Here is a 17,525-nt window from a genome sequence, read left to right as displayed (position 1 = left end):
AAATGTATTAGTGAAAACTCGCTAAAAAAGAAAAAATAAGAATATGAGACAATACGCGAACAAAACACCAATAATTTCTTATGATACAAGAATTATTCCTACAATTTCATATACAGGAATTTTTCATGTTAGTTACGAATATAATATCAGGACACATTTCTCAATATTTAAGCTACAAATCTACATACATACATAACCTCACGCCAATCTCCCATGGAGTTAAGCAGAGACATTGGAACACCAATTGCTACGAATCTTAGATACCTCTTTCGCATCATCAGTATTTTCATGCATGCTCGTCAGTCAAGGATACTTTTAATTTGGCCCTTTTGATACTTTTAATATGGAGTTTCTTGCTCGTTCTTCTCCATTCGAAACAACACTTTGGAACGAGCGCCTAACCTCACTGACGGACGGACTGACGGACAATTTAATTTGGCGTTTCAAAAGTGCTTAATTTAGGATTAATTGAAATAAATGCTTTGACTTATTGGAAGAAAGATGCGTTTAGGAACCTGGCTGATAAAGGTGAGAAGGCCCAGCAGCTTTATTTGCGGACAAACGATAATGATGGCATTCAAGGAACGGCGACTTTGACTTTGCCCTTTTATGTATCGCCAATCTGGTCGCACTAAGCATAAATTCTCCTAATCCTAGAATTCTCTCTCAAATATACAATGTACATTTATTACTAGCGAACCGCAGCCGTGGTGACTAGAGCTAGGCAACAGCAAGTACTTCGCCCCTGAGAGAGAGCTCCAAGGCCGGAGACGTCCGCAAATACGTATTAGAAATGTACGTACTGGATAGAGTTGGAGAAAAGTCAAGGAAAATACGTTTAAATCACATATCGATTCTAGTACGGCAAGAAAACTTTTTGCAATAGTGCCTGTTTCGTTAAACTTCTTAAAATCGACTGCTGAAGAAACAAAAGTTTTGAAATCGATGTCCCAATCGAGTATAAAATTATTCAGGTTCGAGATTCTCAATCAGCACCAAATTTATGATTAAGCCTGGTTTGTATTCTCAGACACTATTAGCTTTTACGTAGGTAATCAACGAATTGTAGATGAACCTCTTATAGTTATTTTAGCTAAACACCTTTTAAGAATAGATGTGATACTAGAAAAGTATTTTCGCAAAAGTAAATTGCTAGAAAATTTATCAATAACGTAACCTTATTTAGATAAACCTTAGTTTACGCAATAGGCACATAAACCAAATAGAACTAAAGTGGGACCTTTTGTGCCGAACCCTTTAAAGAGGTGAAGCAACAATATAATTTATCCGCCAGGCCGCCACCATTATTGTATAATAACGGATGTTATCAATGAACGACAATCCGCTAAGTACTTTCAGTGATTTTATCTTTTCTTGTGTGTACCTATATTTAGAAATTTTCCTAGAAAAACACATAAAATCCCGTACTGGGTTTTATCTCATTACATAGGGGTAAGGAAAATCTACAATGCGTCACTGACTACGCTCCTTACATACTAGCTTCGTATTTCTATTTAGTGTCTTCTCCTTACTCCAATGCTTAATCGACACCATAAACTGATTACTAATACTTTTTAAAAGCCATTACTTAGTAAATATCATAACAATTGTTACCAGTACTTCATATAATTCCAATGTGACAATAAAGATAAACAAAACATAGATTTTATTACCGAAAAGGTCACCTAACAACTTAAGGCCACAGGAAATATCATAGAACATTTTTTCCACTTATTTTTCCCCGAGATAATTTAGACTCAAGTTGTAATCACTTATACCTAATTAATTACTGTCTGCTTAATTGTTTATTTATCATTACTGATAATGGCGGCTAAATAAATAAAAAACATATAAAGGCTGACAACATCAAGCGAACTATCACCGAGCACGAGTTCTCGTATAAATTTTTTGGGCCTGGCACAAAACCAAGGTATTTTTTAATAAAACATTGTTTACATTTTATTAACTGTTATGTAACTTACTTATACGGCCATTTATATAACATAGTTTCCCACAATAAATCCTACTGTCACCTTGGCCAAGGCCTTTGACGTAGTAAGTGTTCATCCGAGTAGAACGATTGATGCCACTAGTAATCAAGCGTAAATTTTGTCAAGTGAACAAGCTTGATACAGTACCTGCGGTTCGAATCCAGCAAGCGATGCGTACGCAATCGACTGCGGTACCAATGTCAGGGCGACTGTAACACCGGCTATTAAGTCTCCTACCGCTGAACTTGTGTCGTAAGTCCTTGACCACCGCAGTATAGGAAATGCGCTGCAAACCAATCTCTTCGGACTCGGTAACTTCAACTTCATTCTCGAGCTGTAACATAATGTAAACCAGCTTACGACACGCACTTTATAGGTCATAATTACTCAATTATGTAAGTAACAATAAATTATTCTTTGTACTTTTTCTAAATACAAATATAACCTTAATAAATTATTTTCTCTCCTACTTCTTGACATGTTGTCAAGATTTAATCAAAAATAATAATTCTATAAATTCTACGAAGTTCTTAACAAAGAGACATGATTATTTTATGGAATTTATGATACATTTTATAGTGATCTACTTATCTTCCTTATAAATACAAATAAGAAGAAACTTCTCTATTACATTGGGCATTGGGATTACCCAGGTAATGTCTGTATTACTTGGGCAATACCAAGATGAAGGTTTTGAGTCAGACACTGTGTGCCCATACGAAAGTTGTCAGGAAAAGATCTTAGAAAACAATATAGACGACATACAGTACAGTGGGCTGTACTATTATTTTATTGGCTTCGTCGTAATGTTGTTCATATATTATAAATAATCAAAAATATATACAGTAAAGAATAAATTTAAGTTTGACGATGATCATTGAAAACATTTTTTTCAGTAATAACTATCGAATCGCCTAGGTAAAAATGGAAATTAACAAACTTACAAACAACGTCTAGGTTTTAATTTCCGTGCCATTTTTCTATAATAAAAAAACACTACGATCGAAACTTTGAACCACCTATATATGTACAAGTAAGTACGACTAACTGTAAAGGTTTAGTTTCATCTACTGAGAGGGCGTGAAAAAAATATTAAATAATCTTTATCAGATCAGATCATAATCTGATGTCCCGATACTGTGTCCATAATGGACTACTTGAACAATCAATCTCTGTTATCATAATTTCGCATACTTTTATCGACAAATTATTATTTCAATGTTTCGTGTGAATGGAGGCATTCACACGAAAAAGTTAACTACTGGCGTACTGTAATTATGGTAAACAAATTATTTTCAGACGATTCTATCGAATATTTTTTTTTTAATAATTTGTTGTCTAGTAAGAAATTGTTACTTGCATATGGCACCTTCTGCATCTGCCTATAAATAGGTACACGTACGTACATATGGTTATGGGAAATAACGAAACAAATTGATGATTAATCTTCTAGATACCCAATCTACAGAAATCAAAAGAAATACTTACCTACTGAATAAAGTAGTTAGGAAATGATTGATTAATCTTAATTGCTTAATTTAGAACTTGCCAACAAAATAGATTTAAGTAGGTACTTAGGTGATGAGTTTTGGTTTTTGAGGAAAAATGTAGATATAATTAAGTAACGTGGATGTTAAATTATTATTAAATGGTTAAAAAGTTGCACACGATGTTAATCAGGTTTCGTATGGTCTAGACATAATTGTATTTAAATAAACCTAAGTGAAAAAAAAAATAAAATGAAAAAAAATCATCATACCTACCACGTATTTAGATGTATTTTGTTACACGTTTACCCAGATGTATTTTGTTAAGCGTGAGGTTTTAACGTAAGGGTGAGTGTCGATCAAGGCTGGAGTTCGATTGCCGATTAGGTCAATTCTAAGGCCTATAATAAATTTCTAGATTACACATAAGTGCTTACATTTCAGTAATTTTATTACAAATTGTTACTTAATAATTATAGCAATTTAGAATTTAAGTAAAAAAAAACTTCTGAAAATCAAGTATTCCTTACCTAACCCGGGGAAAAATAACATAATTATACTAATATGAATTTATGTATAAGTAATCTAAAAAGTTAGGAAGCTGATAAAATAGCGCGTATCAAAATAAATCATTATTTATTATGATGGAAGCCATATCTTCTAAGCCTAGCGCCTACTTAACGTCTCATTATTACTTAATTTGAATACAATGTCCACTCAGTGCGCTCAGACCGACCTTTGACTCCAAACAACAAATTACTTCACTTCCGCAAATTATCCTATTCATCTACCTATCGGGAAAACGCAATGATCATCAACTCAAAACTAAACTACATAATCATGAAATAATCAACTCACCTTTGAATTCTATTTTGACTATTAAACACCAATAAATAATTTATTTTAATAAATAAATATCACTAAACTTCACTAAAAGCTGTATTCCATCCTCCAATATTCCATAAAAATTGTATTCCTAATTTAAAAATTCACAATACAGATTAAAAATATTCATGTAGTTCGACAAAAATTCCCGCCTTTTTACCGGCCACCGCGCCTGCGTTGCGAACTTTTTAACCAGCTCACCAGCGCATTCGACAACGACGTTATACAAACTGCCTCATGGCATGGCAGACTGACAACAATCTCGCAATCATTTAATTTCCCTGTTACGGTTTGTGATTCCACTTAACGTGACAATTATTATTAAGGTGCCTCACTTACAAAGATTAATCGCCATTGAACCGCTGAAAATAAAGTGTTAATTATAATTAACTGCTATATAATAAGGCACGTGCGATCTTTTTCATTCATTGTTATAAACAATGGGTCGGTAAATCACTATATTTAACGATATGGTTGACAACTTTCTGGTGGGAATCCCTTCTACTTATTAGGTAGGTACTTAGCTGTAAATTAATTGGATACTTACCTTTCTACAAGGTGATGTCCCTGTCTGCGACATTAAAATGGACGATGAAATGTAAACCTTGTTATAAATAAGAAAGATGAGTTATGTTGGTATTCACCTTAATAATAATGTTTAATCCATACCGACTTGTACAGCACCATATCTCGAAATACTACTAAGTATTGTAAAAGCCTTTCATCAAAATGATAGGTACTTTCAATGATAAGGAAATTGATCGTTTTAAAATATTCTAGAGGAAAGAATAATTCGAGACTAAATCTCTAAGTTTCTATTTTACAAAAACCTAGATGATCACTTATAGCAATATGACGAAGAAACGAAATACTTCTTTGTTTAGATCAGTGCTGAAAATGGGTTTATAGTCAGTAAGATTTTAAGTGAGTTTTTGTTCGCTGTAGCAAGTCTACGTGTTTTCCCTGGGGATGCAAAATGTAGATCCAAAACATTTAGGGCATTCATCTAATTATCTCAGACCCAAATGCCCTAAATAAACAAATCTATAGGTTCCAAACTCAAAATTATCCACTATTTTACTTTTTTAATGAAACTTTTTAATTGCCAGACTTCGATATCATTTCTGGACTTTTTTTAAGACTGTATACAGTCACGGAATACAGAAACTTTTTTTCTAATTTATAGATACTTCTACGGTGACCCTTTTGCTTTTGCTTCACTGACGAACAGACTGACTAACTATTATTTATTTCTTTATTTGTTGACATTTCATAAGTTATGGGATAATTGGTATAAATGTTTTGACTTTGACTTCTTCTTAATTATCACAAGGTTCAATTCTGTAAAAATTACTTGAACAGGATAGGAAGTAATAATCAATGAATGTCAAAGTCAATAATTTTATGATTGAAGTTCTATTCAATAAACTACTTATTCCATCTGTAGGTTCCAATTGTGTTGCAATTCATTTGTTTCGCGGTCAAATATCTTATGAAACCTTTTGTGCTGTTAAATTAGATTTCTACAAAGTTTCTTTAGAAAAAAGAACAGTCTGGTTCTAAATTGAATTTTAACATAACTAATAAATATAGAACCTACTTGGTCCAAAAATTTTTGCAATGTCACGGTGGCGCATGTAGATATCGGTGACCACAGAGCCCGAAGTTTGGGATAAAATTCCTTATTCGAGAAAAATAATACTTATATTATTATTTGAATGTGAAATTCTTACATCGATTCTGAAGTCTATAACGAAATATAAGACATAATACTCATCATAATGAAAATTATGAAAACCCTAAAAAAATATTAAGACGTATTATCCTAGGTCACTAACCTAATATTTTATCTTACAGTTAAATAAAAGAAGCCTTCAGAAGTAGCAGGTGCCACGAAAAAGTTTGCAAACCGAGAACACAAAGCCGGAATGCCAGTACCGTAAACTTAGACGTCTAAAAACGTACGTACACAGTTATGTAGTCTATAAACTAAGTTCAATAATGATTTTCATGATATGCCATCACACCTTTTAATCTGAAGGATGCAAAATGTTAGTAGCTTGTGCTATGAGCCTCACTAATTAAAAGACGATCTTATTACCTTACTCTATAACCAAGCTCTATGCTATAACCGCACTTTTTGGTAATATTTTTAAAATGCTTAGTCTAATGATAAAAAATATTGTTTCAATGCACTCATGATGCAGGAATTTCGAAATCGTGTTTCTTTGTTATACGGACACGGAAAAGCAAATTACTCTATATAATATGTGTTTTTTCGCAGATTACTCTATATAATATGTAAAATCATTATAATGAACCATGCTGCTCTAACAGTAACACTGCAAGAAGGTTTACCGGGACTCCGGCTCGAAAAGCAGGAGTTGGAACGGGGTGGTTTTTAATTAGTAAGACTCTGACACTTCTTCTAAAGGCGGGAGAAGTCACTAAATGATTACCCCCCCCCCCTCAAAAAAAAACGTCACGTGCAAGAGATCCTGGGTTTGATGCAGGACGAAGGAGTCGACTTTTCAGTTTAAAATCTCTCAGAAGGCAATCTGAACGAAGCATGAAGTTTTATTTTATTTTTCATTTCTACTTTCCTCTTCTAGATAAATAAATAGGCCAAGTAAATCATGTTTTCACGGCCTCTCAGATAAGTACTACTGACATAATATTTATGACATTATTATAGCATATAATACTTAATTAAATTCCTTATTGCAAACTATAAAAAATATGCTATTCAATAAAATTATTAGTACTTCTAACTCATACCTAATGCAAGACAAATTGCGCGACAGACCAACAAATTTACCAACCTAAGTAAAACCAAACCATGTATAACTAATTCTCACATTACGTATGTACTTATGTACCTATTTATTTTAGATCATGATGCACTAATCACCTCAGACAGATCATTTCGTACCCAACTACATAGATATAACCTATTTAAACAATAGGTACCTACATTTCTGGGGTTTTTGTCAAGGTCACTTCACAGATACGTTCTCCTCCCGTTTTATTGAAATACTTAATTAATACGGAAGCGTTAACTACATTTTGATGTATCCGACAGAGTTGCACGCCATATCGAAAACCAATTGGCCAAATAAACGCAATATTTTGTATTTACTTTAACATTTCAGAAATACTGTTCTTGGATTTATCTACTGTTATGATTCTATTAGGTTTTTCTATGAAATTCTAGTGACGTATCGGTCATCGTCTAATGAAGCTATTAAAATATTTGTTTATCGAATATTGGGTATTACCATGTCGTGGTGGCACGGAGGTTTAAGACGCCCGCTTCTCGTGCATGAGAGTGCGGGTTCGAAACCTACCAACTGCAAGTACCAATGTAACTTTTTCCGAGTTATGTGTACTTTCTAAGATTATTTAGATACCGGTGACAAACGGTGAAGGAAAACATCGTTAGGAAACCTGGGCGTATAGTTTCTAATTATAAATTTGAGATTATCAACTCGTATTGAGCAAGCGGGGCTATTAATGCTCAAACCTTCTTTCTCCGTGTGAAAAGAGGCCTTTAGTCAGTAGTGGCCACTTATAGGCTGTTGATGTGATGTGATTATGTGAAGATTGGCACGGCCTAGCTTTTTTTAAAATTAATCTATAGATAACAGTTAATTATTTTATTTGTTTTTGTAATTAAACACGAAATGTGTCTAGCCTACAATATTGTGTCATATTATTCTATTTTGTCAATACCTAATACCACCAGTTGTTACCTGTAAAACAGTGTAAACTTTCTGTCATCAGTTTAGTCGAGTCTGTGATCGCAACAAATCATTGCGGACATGACACAGGTCAGGAATTGGTAAATCCTTGTATAAAATATTCTTATTTAAAAGTAATTAGTAAGTTTTATCTATATCCTACTGCCGTAAATGACTCTCAGAGTCATTTACGGCCAGTTTCAATAACCTATCTATCTGTACATTTGCCTACTAGAGATAGAATTTTGACACATTTTGTATGGAGCTTATGTTAATGATTACTTAACCCTGTCCTTAGCCATTGTTTTTGGAACCAAATCGGAGTACTGCAGTTAGTGCCATGTTACTTTAAAGTTAAAATAAAATTTTGGAACTGTGTAGTGCCATTCAGATGACCACATTGAACCACCTACTAGGCCAGTACAGATAGGTTTTGAAAAAAAAGAAATTTATAGTAGAATGAAACCTATTGGAAATGGAAGAGAATATGCTAAAACAAGAAAAAAATAAAAATTCCACTCCATCCGAGTTCGGGAAGTGGGGGGCAGGAAGGTTTTAAAAATCGGTTTATCGCAATTTTCGGCGAAACTACAAGTCCTATAAAAAAAAATTCAACGGCAAAGTTGTAGGTAATAAAAAGATCTACAACTTTTGTATTTACACTTTTTTTGTATTACCTCAAAATTTTGTGAAAAATTCAAAAAACTACGATTTCGGTTTTTTATTGTTATCTTCGACAAAAATATTTATTTTTTAACGAAATTTTGTGAAAACGTGCCTTTATATGTACCAAATACATTGCATTTTTTTGGAATTGAAAAATTAATTTTTTTACCAATTATTGATTAAATACCGAAAAATTATCCTAATTTTCAATCGAAAATTCACGCGTCAAAATATCTGATTTTTTATAAAGTTCGGTGGGCTTTTTGTTCGTTGAAATCTCTACTTTTTGATAGTGTAAAAAAAAATAAACGTTACTATGGAAAATGTTCTGAAAAAACAGGTGATAGTGAACGGTGGCTGGAGATCGTCGCGCGATTCCCGACGCCCGGAGTGTCTCTGGAGGAGCGAGCGAGACTGGGATGACGTCTCCTCCTTCTGCGAAGCAGTCATGCTAGCAAAGAAGGAGGCGGGGCACGTGAGGGAACGAACCTCCTCACCCCCCTACCTTCGCGAGAGATACTCCGGGCGTCGGGGATCGCGCAAAGTACTCTGGCCTCCGTAAGTACGGGTCTGTAGACGGCGAGCAAGGGTAGCTTCCGCCCGAACAGAACTAGACCCGTGCATGCCGCGCGTCGCGTTCCGCGCGCGCGTCAAAGAGCCATCAGAATACCTCAGATGGTGTCTAGTATGGCTGATGCTTGATCCGGATCTGCGGACTACCTAGCGGGTTTACCGGGGCTCCAGCTCGAAAAGCAGGACTAGGAACAGGGTAGTTTTTAGTCAGTAAGAGTGTGACACTCCCTCTCGCCTCACCTAAGGCGAGAGAGGTCATTGGATTAGATTGGATGATTTTGCCACCTTAAAAAATAAAAAAGGTTTATAAATTATCTTCAAATAAGAATATATAAGTATCTACGTATTTAATTAAAACAAAATTCTACATTTTTCTTATAACATTGTAGATGTCTTATCAAATATAAACATTATTAACTTATTTGATTGTTAATCATAGTAGAATGTTTTAATTTATATTTTTTTTTTAATTGTCAATGTACCATTAAATCTTACGCTACATGAGTTAATTGTAATAAATAGCTCAAAATTGTGCATAATGATGAAAAACAAATTTTTTGATTCGAGTTTTTTTAGTTTATTGCGTTTTTTCAGAACATTTTCCATAGTAACGTTTATTTTTTTTACACTATCAAAAAGTAGAGATTTCAACAAACAAAAAGCCCACCGAACTTTATAAAAAATCTGATATTTTGACGCGTGAATTTTCGATTGAAAATTAGGATAATTTTTCGGTATTTAATCAATAATTGGTAAAAAAATTAATTTTTCAATTCCAAAAAAATACAATGTATTTGGTACATGTAAAGGCACGTTTTCACAAAATTTCGTTAAAAAATAAATATTTTTGTCGAAGATAACAATAAAAAACCGAAATCGTAGTTATTTGAATTTTTCACAAAATTTTGAGGTAATACAAAAAAAGTGTAAATACAAAAGTTGTAGATCTTTTTATTACCTACAACTTTGCCGTTAAACTTTTTTTTATAGGACTTGTAGTTTCGCCGAAAATTGCGATAAACCGATTTTTCCTCTTAAAACCTCCCTCCCCCCACTTCCCGAACTCGGATGGAGTGGAATTTTTATTTTTTTCCATTTTTAGCATATTCTCTTCCATTTACAATAGGTTTCATTCTACTATAAATTTCTTTTACTTTTTACCTTTATTAGACGTATCTGCACTGGCCTATACTTGTAAGCATTGCATACGTATTTACCTGGGAATTAGTACGTAGGTAAATCGTGCATGCGCATACCTTGTTAAACAAACGTTCAAATAACAGCTTCGTAAATACATAAGTAAGTTTATTATATTTTTAAACACCAGTCAAATTATTCAGTTTGACGTGTTTGCCGTATTAAAACAAACATGTCGAGTCGTCATTTTCGATACTGACTGATACGAATGTTTTTTCCATGTTTTTTTATCTATCGTCATAGAAACGTCAACGCGAAGGGGTTAAAATAAAACAAGTACAATAGGTAAGTGTTTCGTCATTTATTTAAGAAATTCTCTTAGTTCGTTATTACATGGATATATATCTTGTAACTACTATTCCTAGCGATTAACGAAATTAGCATAATTTTGCAGTAAAACCAAATCTTCTGTGAATGCGAACAGTTTACAATTAAATAAACTTCAACATAGTTACCTCTAAAAACGTACGACCGGGAAAACCTTTGATCTCGACAAGTCCAAAATAATCTATTTCATTACGTAAATCATTCAAGTTGATCGGTTGACAGTTGAAGTATCTACTCGACTTTATCATAGAAATAGATCATTTTCTCTACGCACTTATTTGATAATCTTATCAAACGATATTTTATAAAATTAGAGTCAACAGATTTGTTTCAACGGGTCAGATAAGTACACGCGTCAGAACAGCAGCACCAACTACTCAAATCTGTCAATTGAATTCCTTCATCATCATCATCATCAAGTCCTGAGCAAAGGCCTCTTCTCACTTGGAACAGGTTTGGGCATCAATCACTACGCTTGCTCAATGCGGGTTGACGATTTCAAACTTATAATTGGTAATTATACGCCCTGGTTTCCTCACGATGTTTTCCTTCACCGTTTTTCAGTGGTCAATAATCTTAGAAAGTACCTACATATTATTATAACTCGTAAAAGCTCACGTTAGTTGTTGCCGTTGATACTTTTCGAAGCCGCATACGTAAGAAAAGAGCACGCCACCACGACAATTTCCTTCAGGCAATAGATTTTCTATTCCCATCATCACTGCCAATGATGTTGATAAATGGTAGTTATTTAATGTTTATTTTTTATCATTGATTGTTTTTACGTAGCAGACATGAATCAAAATCGACCTCGACACATCTGTTCACAGTAATCATTTTTATTACTAGGCTATTTTCCTTATCCGAGAACTTAATCCACGACCACTAAACAAATGGGACAGTTCACATATTAGGAAGCACTCTTAATGGCCTTGTTATAAAGGCACTTACTGTTTTCCGTGCATTTAAATGGGCAATAATGTACCCTATACTAAACCAAGTATCTACAAACATACACACTTATGAACACGTTAGATTTTAATCCCTAAACAGCAAAGGTGCACAGCGGTAATCAAACTACCATGCACAAGAATGTACGTAAACCAAAAATCTCAATAAGACTTCTCCAGCTCGGAAATTGAATACGAGACCATCCTAGGATTCCATGGTATAAAGTTCGAGGCAGTTCAACCTAGAACGCTATTTGATACCGTCATTGTAATAACAGTTTTCGGGGAACTTAAGTTAACAAAGTTACGAGTAATTAGAGTCTAAATTAGTAGGTGGTTGGTTTGTGCAAACAACTATCGGTTAAAATACCTACCTCTAAAATAGTAAACATTTGACGTACAGCAAAAAGTTGTGGGGAAAAACGTGACGTAAGTTTGTTAGCTATGAGCGGACGAAATACCTACCAATTCTTTTTTTAGTTCTCAAATTGTCAAACTTTTTTTCGTTTTCCTTATAAACTTTTGACATTGAACTGTCTTGTTCAGTTCCAAAGTTCATAGATCAATGTACGTGTATACTTTGTACATAAACTAGCGTCTGCCAGCGGCTTCGCCCATCCCATATTCCATCCCTGTTCTAATCTACACAATCGGCTCTTTTTAGTTCGAGAACTTTGTGAAAAAACAGCGATAGTTTAAAGGTCAGCTATAAAATCGTGTGGATGTTGCTGTAACCTATAAATTATGCTGGTTGTCTAGTTGTACCTAGTAACTTAGGTAAACAACAAAAGGTACTTCGAATTTTATTTTAACACTAGCTTCTGCCCGCGACTCCGTCCGCGCGGATGTCGGTCTTCGCGTGGAAGTTTTATTTCTCCATTTTGAGTAACTCTGACAATGACATCTTATAAATATCATTGGACCCAAATACGGCGAGGCCCATAATAATTAAGGAGATCCCTCTATTGAGCTACTGCTGTTGATCAGAATAAAACTGAGAAATAAAGATTCTTTTCTACGTATTTTTCCAGGATAAAAAGTAACCTATTTTATGTCCAGGATAATAAGATATAATTATACCAAGTTTCATCGAAATCAAACCGTTAGTTTTCACGTGATGCCTGAACATATATCAGACAGACAAAAAAATAATAATCACATATTTGGGTTTGGTCATCGATCCAGTAACACCCTGCTATTTATTTTTTCTATATTTTTAATAGCAGAATTGACCCTTCTAAGATTTATTATAGCCAGCGACTTCGTTCGCGTGGAAGTGACTTCAAATTTTTGGTTTTAACCCATAGTTCATTTCCGGGATCTCTTCAAAAATGAGATGTCAGATATTCTAGGTAACTCTTCATCAACATAATGTCTGCGTTTGAATTTAATAGATATACTCACTTAGGGCATTGAAAAAATCGTTTAAAACCGGACTTAAACTAAAGAAATATTATAATCTTTCCGAGTTAAGATGAAAACTAACTTCTAAAGAATGGCTACGAATTACGAATTTATAACAATTAAAAAAGAAATTATATTACAACCTATCCTCAATGCTATAATAACCAAGCTTAAACTAAATAATTTAAAAGAAACTTAAATCTAATCTAATTAATTATAAATTAGACTTGCAATTTTATAAAAAACAACTACAGTAACTACTAATAATCGTATCAAACTAAACCTACATTAAATAGTTTAACCAGAAAACCAGGAATCCCAACAAATAAACTTATTAATTGACAAATACAACGAAACTTGAATATACGAAACCAGGACCACTACAGACAAATAATCCACTGATAATACACTTTTTCTACGATTCCGAAGCGCTCGGCCGATACCCAACCAAATGAATGTAACGAAACCATAGCGCGATCTATTTCGATCCCAACGTCATCTATCGGTGATAAAGACAAAGTTGCGTATTATTTATTTATACTTTATTTTCTTTGTACTAAAAGTTTAATTATATTGATATTATTTTTTTCATACCTCGGCACTATTTATTTACTTTTTTCGATGAATTAAAACAATAACATGAACCGAAGTGTGTAACGACACGACATAGAATTATTTATAAATAATTTATTTCTTATTTTTATTTTTTGATTTTTGAAATAAAAATATATCTATGTCCTTTCTAAGGTTCTAAACTATATCTGTACGTGAAACAACTCAACCAAATCCGTCAAATAGTTGCGGAGATTAATGGTATAAGCATAGAATGTTCGACGTGATTCTTTAATTTGACATATCTTTTTTATTTATGAACCGATTGACATGAAACAAACACTAAATGTAAATTTAAGCATCCCACAATATATTCGTGAAAACCGCATCCAACTCGGATCAGCCGTTTCTGAGATTAGCGCGCACAGACGAACAGACAAACAGACAAACAGACAAACAGACAAAAAAAAGTTAATTACATTTTTGGGTAATCGACATAACAATAACTGCTATTTTTTTTATTTTTATTTTCAAACAGACAGCACTTTTCTACGATTTTATTATATGTATAGATTCAGCCTATAGTTAGTTACACTTGATCAGCAATGAATCTTGTTCTAGATAACACTTAGATATCCCGTATCGGTGATCAAGCAAACCCGCATTACACGCAAATCAGACCCCACTCAGGAAAATCAATAGGATTTTAGTAAAGCAAGTTATATCCAGTATCTTCGGAAAGGAGCAAATGAACTCTGCCCAACAATCCTTGCTGAGTCAGCTTTACTTGTAAATCACATAACGTACGAAGATTTAAAGTATAAGGTACAAAGGTATCGCTGAAACCGTATTTCTTCAACTGAGTTAACAAATAACTTCGTGGCCGGTGACAATACGTGTATTGGCTTAAGAACGGGGAGATTGATTCTGAAAGAGAATATATTGACTGCTTCAGTGGTTGTGGGTATAGTGCGACTGTGTGCAACGGGTTTATAAAATATGACAACAGTCTGTGTTGCATTGAAGGTCTTTCAATGTACATCTCCTGAGCCCTCTGCACACCCCACAGTTCCCACAATTCCTACAGAGAAAATAGTCATGGTGTAAATAAAAGTTACGTGAGCCATGCTCCGGCAAATGGCTGGCTCGACCGGAGTGATACCACGACTTTTGACCGACGTGAAACAACGCAACCAACCACCCAACAGCCCTTAAATTGCTAACCCCCAAAAGGCAATCAGGTGATCCGTCAGCTGCTTTACTGACTTAGGTATAACATAAAAAGAGATACCTAAGTTGTCTATAAATAAATCTGCAGATAGGTAACTCGCGTACCAGCGTTGTTTTTATAGCTTTAAACGCTATGCAAAAAGTAAAGACGTATGTACTGACGAATATACTGTAGATAAGTATACAGTGTTGAGATCTTCATCTCAACAATATTACACAATACCATTTTTTATAATAAATGAATACCTCTAATGAATACTTTGAAGAAGCAAGTAGAGGTAGGTACTTCCCCAGTCGAATGTTAACAAACAACACGTGGAGATGCCATTATAAAAACTTCATACAGCAAAAAGTGTGCTGTAGCAAAAATAGCATGTTGTTGATATGCAAAGGTTCACCGTATTTGCTGTAATTTTGATATAGATTATTCGTAAGATTGCCAATTTCGAATGATGGATAAACTTGATTTTTGACCGACTTAAAAAAAGGAGCCCTTATCACTTCTCAGTTTGACCTGTATGTAGCTACATGTTTGTGCGCGAGGCGCTGAACCTATTATCTTTTTCAGGATAATATTGTTGTGAAAAATAAACCGCTAAACGTAACGAAAATTGAAAGCAGTTGCTTTAAAAAAAGATTTTTATGTTATTTTCCCATTGTTTTACCCATGTTGTACGTTGAGTTTAATGAGCACATAGTCATTAAACATCATCAATTAATTATTAAAGTACCTACCTATGTTGTTGCTAGAGTTAGCCAGGGCCTATTTATCCTGGCAAACTAGGGCGCCAGGTTTCTGACCGGCTGCCGAGACACCACGAGTGGAGGCGGCGCCTAAAATGTGCACGGAGCAACTCCTTATATGATCCACAAATTGTTGTTTCGGGTCAGAGTGTCATGTCTATTTGAACTTGTGTGTTGTACCCACGACACTGGAGAAAATAATAAACGTTGAATTCCAACGTTTTTAAATAAAAACAATCCGTTTCTGAAGATGACAGTAGGTAGATGGGCACTAGAGATATTATTATGGTAACAATAGTTAACGTAACATATTCAACCGACAATTCGACCACCTACTAGCTATTTCATACAACAACCAACACCTGTATGTTACTGGCAAATAGCTGAAGGAGATACCTTTGATGTCTCTCTATACTGCAATTCAATATATTTCATTGTCAGGTATTACGTAACTATCTAGTCTCTGTTACTCAATTGACTAGTTTGGATGACATGAAAGTCAATGTAGGTTGGCCATAGTAGGCCCGCACTGTGTGACTGTATTCTATACTGGATACTTTCAAACTAAGTACCTACTCCTAAGAGTTCTACCAACCTCATATGGATAGACACCTAAGTGAAGTAGCTATCTACTTAGGAAGTCAAATTATGAGCTGGACGGTAACAGATCGTTCCTCACTTGCGGGAACGAAGTTACGGATAAAAGATAGTAGAATTTAAATTTGCATCCCGTCTTGGAAATAAAATATCTAATATCGCGTCATGAAACCCATGCAAATAGCAAGTAAGGAAGATGCACCGCGCTGCATTGCATAACCTTACCCTGATCTGTTTGAGAGATCCAATGGTCCTCTAAGATTGGATTTAAACTTCCGTTATTCTATCCGACTCAATCTAAAATGCGTTTCTCTTATTTGCAGTTTTTTCTTATTTCCTCAGTGCTGAGCAAGAGCTGAATGAGAGAGGCCAGACCGCATCGCCGCTCAGAATCCGCAATGAGGTGAACAATGGATCATCCGGATATTGCCTGTCAACCGAGCTACCTACACGCGCTGCGCTAAACGATACTAGGTCGACCGCCGGACCGAGGTAAAATGTTTCCATAAAACATGAAGCTAATACAAACGCTGTTTGATATGTACTCTTTCTCTCTCTCTCTTTATTCCCCTTTTAAAATAATAGGTCAATCCTTCATATGTTTTAATATACCTACCTAATCACTGAAGAGTAAAGAGATTTCTTTACATTTCGGAGTGGTTGAGGCTTACAATAGCCCATCTGTGTGCACAGGGTTACATTTTATTTACCTTCCCAAATATTTGGCTTCTGTCATATCCAAAGAAAGTGCGACGACTAGAAAATATTTTATTTATGTATCGAGATATCGAGATGTTATAAAGGTTGACAAAAATAAATGATCCACAAAGCGTTGAGGACAATCCTAGAGGGAAGGGTCACCCAAAACGCGTGAAGAATTCACAATGAACAAGGTCGAATATTTATCATCCGTTCAGCTATCAGCGATTAGATTGCTTCGCACAAATACGTGCCTATTCTATAAATGTATAGCGAAATTATTTCGTTGCTTATTTCCGCCAGGGACTTAGGTATTTCAGTCGTCTACCTAACTTACCTACCCAGCTTTTGTTTAAGGCATCTCACCGCATTCAACTGTCGCCGACAGTCTACTCTATTCAGCTTCTAGATAAAGTACCCAAACCAAAACACATAAGTAAGTAATACGTAGGTTTTCTAACATAAATCAGATAAGTAGTTAGG

The 17,525-nt window shown here is 34.5% G+C and overlaps 1 protein-coding gene and 1 long non-coding RNA gene across 3 annotated transcripts in view; one reads left to right on the top strand and one right to left on the bottom strand.

The window, feature by feature from the left end:
• LOC118264613 (sodium-independent sulfate anion transporter) overlaps positions 1-4,576 on the bottom strand; it is a 30,560-nt gene extending 25,984 nt beyond the window's left edge. The window contains exons 1-2 of one of the 2 annotated variants that reach the window (XM_050705053.1): positions 4,337-4,576; positions 2,139-2,325 (exon numbers count right to left, since the gene is read on the bottom strand). In XM_050705053.1, coding sequence (XP_050561010.1) covers positions 2,139-2,318 — 180 coding nt within the window. In that variant the 5' untranslated portion in view covers positions 2,319-2,325; positions 4,337-4,576. Of the gene's footprint in view, positions 1-2,138; positions 2,326-2,935; positions 3,040-4,336 lie in introns of those variants that run through there. The other variant, XM_050705052.1, reaches the window with a different exon arrangement.
• Positions 4,577-4,683: 107 nt separating this feature from the next.
• LOC126912540 (uncharacterized) overlaps positions 4,684-17,525 on the top strand; it is an 18,430-nt gene continuing 5,588 nt past the window's right edge. The window contains exons 1-3 of the long non-coding RNA XR_007707263.1: positions 4,684-4,875; positions 6,221-6,324; positions 16,686-16,835. This is a non-coding gene — a long non-coding RNA (uncharacterized LOC126912540). The remainder of the gene's footprint in view (positions 4,876-6,220; positions 6,325-16,685; positions 16,836-17,525) is intronic.

This window comes from Spodoptera frugiperda, chromosome 26 (assembly GCF_023101765.2).
Source record: "Spodoptera frugiperda isolate SF20-4 chromosome 26, AGI-APGP_CSIRO_Sfru_2.0, whole genome shotgun sequence".
In the NCBI taxonomy this organism is placed as follows: domain Eukaryota; kingdom Metazoa; phylum Arthropoda; class Insecta; order Lepidoptera; family Noctuidae; genus Spodoptera; species Spodoptera frugiperda.
Note: the sequence above shows the minus strand (reverse complement) of the source record. Positions and strands in the feature narration are given on the sequence as shown.